The following is a 10,653-nucleotide window of genomic DNA, read 5'->3' on the forward strand; positions in this document are numbered from 1 at the left end:
TCGTTAACTGTCCTTCCTCTTTGTGTCTGTTTCTCATTGGACGGTAGATTGAGAGGGAGAGGACACGAGCACACGCTGAAACACTCGTGTTGATCATTTATAAATCATCTTTTATTCTCTGTCTGATCCGACTCACCTGCAGCTCTGCCAGGTGCGTCCTCTCTCATCTCTCTCCTGCAAACCGCAGTCTCCCCCTCCCTTCAAAATAAAAGCACATTTACTGTTTTAGCTGATGCTTTTGTGACTCCATCGTTCTAAATCTTCTCCATCATTTATAATGTTTACTCAGGTGTCATCAGGGGCGTGTCCAGACCACTTGGACTGGGGGTCCACCTGGGGCCCGGACTTATGTGGGGGGGGGGGGGGGGGGGGGGGGGGGGGGGCTGAAGTATGAACAATGATGATTTCAGATAAAACATTGTCTTGACTTTTCCTTAAAATATGTTCAAAGTCAGAAGTTAAAGATCTAAAAGACATCGTTGACGAGGCAGAGAGCCAATCACAGGCGAGCGTTTGTCTCCCAAACATTCAGATGTTTTCTTGGTTTGTGCTGCAGGAGTCAGAGCGTCATCAACGGATGGTAACGAGCGCAGACATGAAAGAGGAGAGGAGGTACGCTGTGTGTGTGCGTCTCTTTGTGTGTGTGTCTGTTTTGTGTGTGAGTGTGTGTGTGTCACAGAAAGAGAGAGAGAGAGAGAGGGTGAGCGAGCGAGCTTCAGTCCGTCTAAATGTTTTTGACGTTCAGTCTGCTTTGAGGCCGAGCAGCGACTCTCACACTTCGTTACTCTAAGAATTATTTTTTATTTCACTCAAATTTAAATCCTTGTTTTTATTTTTATTTCACTCAAATTTAAATCCTTGTTCTTTTTTTGCCTGGTTCTGAGTCTGGTTGGATTTTGGGTCTTTTGTCCCGTGTTCAGCAGCGTGACGTTGTCTCAGGTGAGTCCACTTTAACGTCTTTAAACACGTTAAAATACGATGATTGTTTGTAAATAAGGAGACACGAGGCGTTTTTCAACTCTTATTCTAACTTTTAAATATTGAAATAAAAGCTCAGTCCCATTTAATGTGGATAAACATTATTCAATATAACGTCTGTGTCTCCACGAGACCCTCGGAGGAAGCAAAGAAGCAGATTTCAAAATAAGAGTTGAATTGAAGTTGTGTTTAAAGGAGAGATGAGTTTTAGTTTGGACCCGCTGACGGAGACAGAAAGACGGCTCAGACTGGATTCAGAACCCTGATCCAGTCTGACCCTCACCAGCCTCCGTAGGCTGAGCTCATGTTTCGTCCTGAGCAGCACTTTGACTCTTTGTGTTGTTAGAAACCTTTAAGGAGGCGTCGTCACGTTTCCTCGTCCTCTGTGTGTGTGTGAGCCCGTCTCTCCTCCAAGCTTTAAATCACCACCGTGTCCCTTTGAATCATCAACATGTTAGTGTGTGTGTGTGTGTGTGTGTGTGTGTGTGTGTGTGTGTGTCAGATGAAGGTGGAGGGGGTCCAGGAGGACGCTGGCTCCGTGTCGGACTCCGGCTCGGCTGAGCGCTGCATGTCCCGCCTCCTGAGTGCGGTGGAGAGCGAGCTGCAGGCGGGCCGGGAGAAGGGCGACCCGACGGAGCGGGAGCTGAGCGTGACGCTGGAGGACGCCGAGCTGTGGAGGAAGTTCGAGCACATCACCAACGAGATGATTGTGACCAAGAACGGACGGTAACCGTGACAACCGTGGCAGACGTCTGTTTGTCTGAAGCGGTCTGTGTTAGTCCAGCTGGTGGTGCTTTAGTTTACCTGGGGTCTCTAGTCAGACCAGGTGCGTCTTTAGTCCAGTCAGCTCCACCTGTAGGTCTGTGTGGATCAGTGCACACCTGAGCCCTGAACACAACATGCTGGGTCTTAGACGGGTGAATGGACCGGAGCTCTTTGACCCTGCAGGTGTACACCTGCACACCTGGATGGGACATCACTAATCCCAATTATACACATCCAGCACAGCCGCCCCCCATTAGGTCTTACCTGTGTCCTACCTGTGTCCTACCTGTCTGTCTACCTGTGTCCTACCTGTCTGTCTACCTGTGTCCTCCCTGTCTGTCTACCTGTGTCCTACCTGTGTGTCTACCTGTGTGTCCTACCTGTCTGTCTACCTGTGTGTCCTACCTGTCTGTCTACCTGTCTGTCTACCTGTCTGTCTACCTGTGTGTCCTACCTGTGTGTCCTACCTGTGTGTCTACCTGTGTGTCTACCTGTGTGTCCTACCTGTGTGTCTACCTGTGTGTCCTACCTGTGTGTCTACCTGTCTGTCTACCTGTGTGTCTACCTGTGTGTCCTACCTGTGTGTCTACCTGTGTGTCTACCTGTGTCCTACCTGTCTGTCTACCTGTCTGTCTACCTGTGTGTCTACCTGTGTGTCCTACCTGTCTGTCTACCTGTGTGTCTACCTGTGTGTCCTACCTGTGTGTCCTACCTGTGTGTCTACCTGTGTGTCCTACCTGTGTGTCTACCTGTCTGTCTACCTGTGTGTCCTACCTGTGTGTCCTACCTGTCTGTCTACCTGTCTGTCTACCTGTGTGTCTACCTGTGTGTCTACCTGTGTGTCCTACCTGTCTGTCTACCTGTGTGTCTACCTGTGTGTCCTACCTGTGTGTCCTACCTGTCTGTCTACCTGTGTGTCTACCTGTGTGTCCTACCTGTGTGTCTACCTGTGTGTCCTACCTGTGTGTCCTACCTGTCTGTCTACCTGTGTGTCTACCTGTGTGTCCTACCTGTGTGTCCACCTGTGTGTCCTACCTGTGTGTCCTACCTGTCTGTCTACCTGTGTGTCCTACCTGTCTGTCTACCTGTGTTTCTACCTGTGTGTCCTACCTGTGTGTCTACCTGTGTGTCCTACCTGTGTGTCCACCTGTGTGTCCACCTGTGTGTCCACCTGTGTGTCCTACCTGTGTGTCCTACCTGTCTGTCTACCTGTGTGTCCTACCTGTCTGTCTACCTGTGTTTCTACCTGTGTGTCCTACCTGTGTGTCTACCTGTGTGTCCTACCTGTGTGTCCACCTGTGTGTCTACCTGTGTGTCTACCTGTGTGTCTACCTGTGTGTCCTACCTGTCTGTCTACCTGTGTGTCTACCTGTGTGTCCTACCTGTGTGTCCTACCTGTCTGTCTACCTGTGTGTCTACCTGTGTGTCCTACCTGTGTGTCTACCTGTGTGTCCTACCTGTGTGTCCTACCTGTCTGTCTACCTGTGTGTCTACCTGTGTGTCCTACCTGTCTGTCTACCTGTGTGTCTACCTGTGTGTCCTACCTGTGTGTCCACCTGTGTGTCCACCTGTGTGTCCTACCTGTGTGTCCTACCTGTCTGTCTACCTGTGTGTCCTACCTGTCTGTCTACCTGTGTTTCTACCTGTGTGTCCTACCTGTGTGTCTACCTGTGTGTCCTACCTGTGTGTCCACCTGTGTGTCCACCTGTGTGTCCACCTGTGTGTCCTACCTGTGTGTCCTACCTGTGTGTCCACCTGTGTGTCCTACCTGTGTGTCCTACCTGTCTGTCTACCTGTGTGTCCTACCTGTCTGTCTACCTGTGTTTCTACCTGTGTGTCCTACCTGTGTGTCTACCTGTGTGTCCTACCTGTGTGTCCTACCTGTCTGTCTACCTGTGTGTCTACCTGTGTTGTCCTACCTGTGTGTCCACCTGTGTGTCCACCTGTGTGTCCTACCTGTGTGTCCTACCTGTCTGTCTACCTGTGTGTCCTACCTGTCTGTCTACCTGTGTTTCTACCTGTGTGTCCTACCTGTGTGTCTACCTGTGTGTCCTACCTGTGTGTCCACCTGTGTGTCCACCTGTGTGTCCACCTGTGTGTCCTACCTGTGTGTCCTACCTGTGAGTGTGTGGTCAGTTTTGCACAGCGAATATAAAAATGTGCGACATCATTTAAATATTTCATGAATTCACTTTATTTTGTGTTTGAGTCATTTTTTACTTTGTTATCGGAATATTTTTGACTCCTGAGTCACGCGCCTGTTTGGAGCCGACCGTGGATCACTGCTCCTGTTAACCAGGTTATTCATTAGTGTGTGTGTGTGTGTGTGTGTGTGTGTGTGTTTACTGTGTTGACCTGCATGGAGAAACACTCCATTCACACCTGCAGAACGCCTCTTCAGCTTCTGATGGAGTGTGTGTGTGTGTGTGTGTGTGTGTGTGTGTGTGTGTGTGTGTGTGTGTGTGTGTGTGTGTGTGTGTGTGTGTGTGTGTGTGTGTGTGTGTGTGTGTGTGTGTGTGTGTGTGTGTGTGTGTGTGTGTGTGTGTGTGTGTGTGTGTGTGTGTGTGTGTGTGTGTGTCAGATAAGGAGCCGTGCTCAGTGAGAAACACTGTTCAGCATTAAGTAAGTCTGTAAGTGTGACCTCTAGTGTTTCAAACGGGTACTGCAGGCCAGATCCTAAACATGGCGGTGATGACAGGTCCCTGAGGGCGCCATACGGCAGAAGCCTGGTGCCCCCATAACCAGGACCTGTATGTCCTGTTGTCCCACATGTGTCTCCTGTTGTCCCACATATATGTCCTGTTGTCCCACATGTATGTCCTGTTGTCCCACATGTGTCTCCTGTTGTCCCACATATATGTCCTGTTGTCCCACATGTATGTCCTGTTGTCCCACATGTGTCTCCTGTTGTCCCACATATATGTCCTGTTGTCCCACATATATGTCCTGTTGTCCCACATGTGTCTCCTGTTGTCCCACATATATGTCCTGTTGTCCCACATGTATGTCCTGTTGTCCCACATGTGTCTCCTGTTGTCCCACATATATGTCCTGTTGTCCCACATGTATGTCCTGTTGTCCCACATGTATGTCCTGTTGTCCCACATGTGTCTTCTGTTGTCCCACATATATGTCCTGTTGTCCCACATGTATGTCCTGTTGTCCCACATGTGTCTCCTGTTGTCCCACATATATGTCTTGTTGTCCCACATATATGTCCTGTTGTCCCACATGTATGTCCTGTTGTCCCACATGTGTCTCCTGTTGTCCCACATATATGTCCTGTTGTCCCACATGTATGTCCTGTTGTCCCACATGTGTCTCCTGTTGTCCCACATATATGTCCTGTTGTCCCACATATATGTCCTGTTGTCCCACATGTATGTCCTGTTGTCCCACATGTGTCTCCTGTTGTCCCACATATATGTCCTGTTGTCCCACATGTATGTCCTGTTGTCCCACATGTGTCTCCTGTTGTCCCACATGTATGTCCTGTTGTCCCACATATATGTCCTGTTGTCCCACATGTATGTCCTGTTGTCCCACATGTATGTCCTGTTGTCCTACATGTGTCTCCTGTTGTCCCACATATATGTCCTGTTGTCCCACATATATGTCCTGTTGTCCCACATGTGTCTCCTGTTGTCCCACATGTGTCTCCCTGTGTTCACCCTCTGGGGACAATAAAAATAAAAAGTCTAAAGTCTGATCCTCGTGTGTGTGTGTGTGTGTGTGTGTGTGTGTGTGTGTGTGTGTGTGTGTGTGTGTGTGTGTGTGTGTGTGTGTGTGTGTGTGTGTGTGTGTGTGTGTGTGTGTGTGTGTGTGTGTGTTCTAGTCGGATGTTCCCCGTCCTGAAGGTCAGTGTCTCCGGTCTCGATCCCAGCTCCATGTACTCCTTCCTGCTGGACTTCGTGCCGGCCGACGGCTGCCGTTGGAAGTTTGTGAACGGCGAGTGGGTAGCGGCCGGGCGAGCAGAGGGGCGAGGTGAAGGGCGGGGCCACGGTGGCATCTACATACATCCTGACTCGCCAAACTTCGGAGCTCACTGGATGAAGGCGGCTGTGACCTTCAACAAGGTCAAACTTACCAACAAGGCGAACGGAGGAGGACAGGTGAGATGACCTGAGAACGTCGCCTTTTCACTGCAGCTTCTGTAGCTAAGCTCCGCCCCCCGTAACCCTTCTGTCCAATCATATGTGGCGTTATATCAGTGTCCCACACACATACACACTTTCTTCTCCTTCTTCTTTTCTTTCATCTCTCCCTGACTCCGTCACTCGCCCTCTCTCTCTCTTATGTACTTTCTGTTTCCTCTTCTTCATCCTGATCCACTTGTTAATGTTCAGAGTAACTCCTCCTCTTCTTCTTCTTCAGTCCATTATCCTCTTCTCCATATCAACAACATCTCCTTCTTTAATCTCTCTCTCTGTCTCTCTCTCTCTCTCCCATTGTATTGGAGTGGGCGAGAGACTACCGCCTGTAATTAGCCACTTCAGTCCCTCTCCTCACTCACTTCACCTGCTCGCCCCCTCGTAACCACGGGAACAGGATAAACAGCTCTTAATTGGCCGGCGGCAGTTTAATGCACTTCCTGTCGAGAGCTGTTCACCACTCAGAGAGGCCTTCACACACGCACACACACACACACACACACACACACACACACACACACACACACACACACACACACACACACACACACACACACACACACACACACACACACACACACACACCCACTACAAAATTGGCAATAATGTTGTTTATATTTACCCCATTATCCTGGTCCAAACACGCGCAGTAATGCCGAGCTGGAACAGAGAGCTCGGCCATAATGAAATAATTGCTCAGCTTATTTGTACATTATGGTAATTATGTTTTTTACTGGGAAATTAATTTACCCATCATGCTTCAGGTGGATAAGAGAGAGCGAGGTAAACTATATTCAAAAACACACACTCCAGTTAATGTGGGCACTGCCAGGGTAAACACACACACACACACACACACACACACACACACACACACACACAGCGGGCAGAGTGGCGGGGTCAGCCAGCTTCTCATCTGAATAGAAAACAGTTTGTTTTTGTGTCTGTTGGAGAGCTGTGATTGGTTAATTGGAGCTCGTTAGTGGGGGGGGGGGGGACAGATGGATGAAAGAGTGTTTGGACTAAAAGACAAAGATGGCTCCACTCCACAAACTCTCAGACTCCACCTGCAGCTCATTGTTTGTTTCCCTTCATTCAAAAGAACACAAGCTTTTCAAAGTTTCACACCTGAGCTCAGGTAGACAGAGGGGCTGCAGGTACGGGGCCGAGGGCTGCAGGTACGGGGCCGAGGGCTGCAGGGGCTGCAGGTACGGGGCCGAGGGCTGCAGGTACGGGGCCGAGGGCTACAGGGGCTGCAGGTACGGGGCCGAGGGCTGCAGGGGCTGCAGGTACGGGGTCGAGGGCTGCAGGGGCTGCAGGTACGGGGCCGAGGGCTGCAGGGGCTGCAGGTACGGGGCCGAGGGCTGCAGGGGCTGCAGGTACGGGGCCGAGGGCTGCAGGTACGGGGCCGAGGGCTACAGGGGCTGCAGGTACGGGGCCGAGGGCTACAGGGGCTGCAGGTACGGGGCCGAGGGCTACAGGGGCTGCAGGTACGGGGTCGAGGGGCTGCAGGTACGGGGTCGAGGGGCTGCAGGTACGGGGCCGAGGGCTACAGGTACGGGGCCGAGGGCTACAGGGGCTGCAGGTACGGGGTCGAGGGCTGCAGGTACGGGGCTGAGGGCTACAGGGGCTGCAGGTACGGGGTCGAGGGCTGCAGGTACGGGGCCGAGGGCTACAGGGGCTGCAGGTACGGGGTCGAGGGCTGCAGGTACGGGGCTGAGGGCTACAGGGGCTGCAGGTACGGGGCCGAGGGCTACAGGTACGGGGCCGAGGGCTACAGGGGCTGCAGGTACGGGGCCGAGGGCTGCAGGGGCTGCAGGTACGGGGCCGAGGGCTACAGGGGCTGCAGGTACGGGGTCGAGGGCTGCAGGGGCTGCAGGTACGGGGCCGAGGGGCTACAGGTACGGGGCCGAGGGCTACAGGTACGGGGCCGAGGGCTACAGGGGCTGCAGGTACGGGGTCGAGGGCTGCAGGTACGGGGCCGAGGGCTACAGGGGCTGCAGGTACGGGGCTGAGGGCTACAGGGGCTGCAGGTACGGGGCCGAGGGCTACAGGTACGGGGCCGAGGGCTACAGGGGCTGCAGGTACGGGGCCGAGGGCTGCAGGGGCTGCAGGTACGGGGCCGAGGGCTACAGGGGCTGCAGGTACGGGGCCGAGGGGCTACAGGTACGGGGCCGAGGGCTACAGGGGCTGCAGGTACGGGGCCGAGGGGCTGCAGGTACGGGGTCGAGGGCTGCAGGGGCTGCAGGTACGGGGCCGAGGGGCTGCAGGTACGGGGCCGAGGGGCTGCAGGTATGGGGCCGAGGGCTGCAGGTACGGGGCCGAGGGGCTGCAGGTACGGGGCCGAGGGGCTGCAGGTATGGGGCCGAGGGCTGCAGGTACGGGGCCGAGGGGCTGCAGGTACGGGGCCGAGGGGCTGCAGGTGTGACCAGGTGTGACCAGGTGTGACCAGGTGCGAGTGTCTCTGGTTTCAGATCATGCTGAACTCTCTCCATAAGTACGAGCCTCAGCTCCACATCGTGTGCGTCGGCTCTCGCCATCGACTCGTCTCTAACGTGTCCTTCAGAGAGACTCAGTTCATCGCTGTGACGGCCTATCAGAACGAGGAGGTACACACACACACACACACACACACACACACACACACAGCTCTGTACCTGTCATGAGCATGTCACGTGTCTTCAATGTTTTTCTTCTTCTGTGTTTTTATTTTTGTAGATCACAGCTCTGAAGATCAAATATAACCCGTTTGCTAAAGCTTTCCTGGACGCCAAAGAGCGGTACGAACGCCACCTCTCCCTTCTGTTCAACGTTTATCTCCTTCCTGTTGATCATATTCTGTGAATATAACATGGTGTGTGTAATCAGTCATGTATCAGACACTTAGCCTTTAGCATTTCTCACCAGGATACCAAAGGAAGTTAGCATTAGCAGTGATTAGAGAGGTACTGCGAGCTGCTCAGAGCGAAGGTGTGAAGTGAGACACACACACACACACACACACACACACACACACAGAGGTTGTGTTCTGACAGTGTTGGATTTGTCCTCCTCAGTAACCCAGGTGGGCGGAGCTTGTCAGAGTCGATGGAGAGTCGTGCAGGGATTCAGCCGTGTGAGTCTGAAGTTTCTTTTTTGTGTTCAAATTTAAAAACAGATTCTTTTAAAGTATTTATTTACTAGATAAATATTTTAAAGTTATTTTTGGGCTTTTATTCTGGCGGGAGACAGGAAGTGTTGGGAGGAGAGACAGAGTGGGGGGGGACATGCTATGAGCACTCTCATTGGACGAGGACAGACTCTCTCCTGTAAATGTTACAGGTGGGGTCTGATGTTCAGACAGATAATGAATGGATTCATTACCTGTGACTCCGCCCACACGCAGCCACACAAGGTCGTTTGTTAATGGTGACAAACTGCAGTGATTGGATCCCTCTGGATCTGAAGTCAAGAATCACGTCAACATTTTTAACCCGACGTGACAGTAAAAAGATCTGTTAAAGGAGAGTCGTGAGTTTACGACCTCGAGGGGAGGAAGCTGATTCATCGACGCGTTACAGTCGAGACTCTGAACAGATCAAATACACTCTGCTAACTGTGTGTGTGTGTGTGTGTGTCAGGCTGGTCGCTGTGCTCAGCCGGAGGGGGCGGAGCTTTTCCTTATGGTAATGGCCTCCCGCTGACGTCACATCATCACCACGGTTACAAGCACCATGGTTACCCCGGGCGACACACGCCTTACCCCACCGCGTACCTGCCACACCGCTCACACGCCACAGGTAACTATGTGTGTGTGTGTGTGTGTGTGTGTGTGTGTGTGTGTTGTTTTTATGTACTCTGTAAACTTTGAGATTAGAATCATTCATATTTAACGCCGTGTTCATGGCGTGTTCATGGCGTGTTCATGGCGTGTTCATGGCGTGTTCATGGCGTGTCAGTGTGTTTGTCTGAAGGCGTTCAGGTGTTATCAGATGGATGGAGTAGCTCCTCCCCTCGCCCCTCCTCCTCCTCCTCTGCTGTCGCCTCCCTGCCTCTGACAAGCAGCGCTGCTTCCTCACAGGCTCCTCCTCCTCACAGCTCCAGGTGAGGCCCCGCCCATCGCCTTATATGGGCAATTTAACGCAACAACCACGCATAATCCCTGATGTGTGTGTGTGTGTTCAGTCAGTTTCCCTGTCTGTGGACGGTTGGATGTGGTGAGCTAAGCCCCTCCCACTCTCCCTGCACCGCTCTCCACGGACCAATCAACAGCGAGAGTCTACTGCAGCCTCCCAGTCATGGCAGAGTGGGCGGGGCTGGATGGGCACCTGGCCCCACCCACTCGTTCTAAGGATAGAATGCCTCCTGAGTCAAAGGTCAAACCTCCATCTCCTGAGGGTCAAAGGTCAAACCTCCATCTCCTGAGGGTCAAAGGTCAAACCCCCATCTCTCCATACTGACCTGAGGGTCAAAGGTCAAACCTCCATCTCTTCATTCTGACCTGAGGGTCAAAGGTCAAACCTCCATCTCTCCATCCAAGGTCAAACCTGAGGGTCATGGCGTGTAAATGTTCATATTTGATGCGGTTAAATTAAAGAGTATAAATAAATGTTCGAGTGTGTGCTTGTTGTTTCTGATCTTTGAGCGTCATGGTTTCATGAAGAGAGTGAGCTACTCAAACGGGTCTCGGCGTGCGGCGAGGTGTCTAAATCAAACGTGTAAATTATATATTAATTTATCTGTGTTGTTTTTCACTGCATGTTCTCATTGTGTTTCATGT

At 52.2% G+C, this 10,653-nt stretch overlaps 1 protein-coding gene across 1 annotated transcript; it reads left to right on the forward strand.

The window, feature by feature from the left end:
* The first annotated feature begins 540 nt into the window (after nucleotides 1-540).
* Nucleotides 541-10,240, forward strand: LOC306818633 (T-box transcription factor TBX19-like). The gene is made up of 9 exons (XM_079336312.1): nucleotides 541-612; nucleotides 1,481-1,704; nucleotides 5,579-5,855; nucleotides 8,369-8,503; nucleotides 8,613-8,674; nucleotides 8,951-9,009; nucleotides 9,515-9,673; nucleotides 9,833-9,977; nucleotides 10,059-10,240. The coding sequence occupies exons 2-9, from the start codon at nucleotides 1,481-1,483 to the stop codon at nucleotides 10,222-10,224; spliced, it is 1,227 nt and encodes a 408-aa protein (XP_079192438.1). The 5' UTR covers nucleotides 541-612; the 3' UTR covers nucleotides 10,225-10,240.
* The last annotated feature ends 413 nt before the right edge of the window (nucleotides 10,241-10,653 follow it).

This window comes from Symphodus melops (genome assembly GCF_947650265.1).
Source record: "Symphodus melops genome assembly, chromosome: 23".
NCBI classification, from domain to species: Eukaryota; Metazoa; Chordata; class Actinopteri; order Labriformes; family Labridae; genus Symphodus; species Symphodus melops.

Bases quoted from the DNA above. Each gene is read 5' to 3' on its own strand.
- LOC306818633 (XM_079336312.1), top strand. From the start codon at position 1,481: ATGAAGGTGGAGGGGGTCCAGGAGGACGCTGGCTCCGTGTCGGACTCC. The intron at 1,705-5,578 runs GTAACCGTGACA...TGTGTGTTCTAG, and splicing joins ATTGTGACCAAGAACGGACG to TCGGATGTTCCCCGTCCTGA. The intron at 9,978-10,058 runs GTGAGGCCCCGC...GTGTGTGTTCAG, and splicing joins CCTCCTCCTCACAGCTCCAG to TCAGTTTCCCTGTCTGTGGA.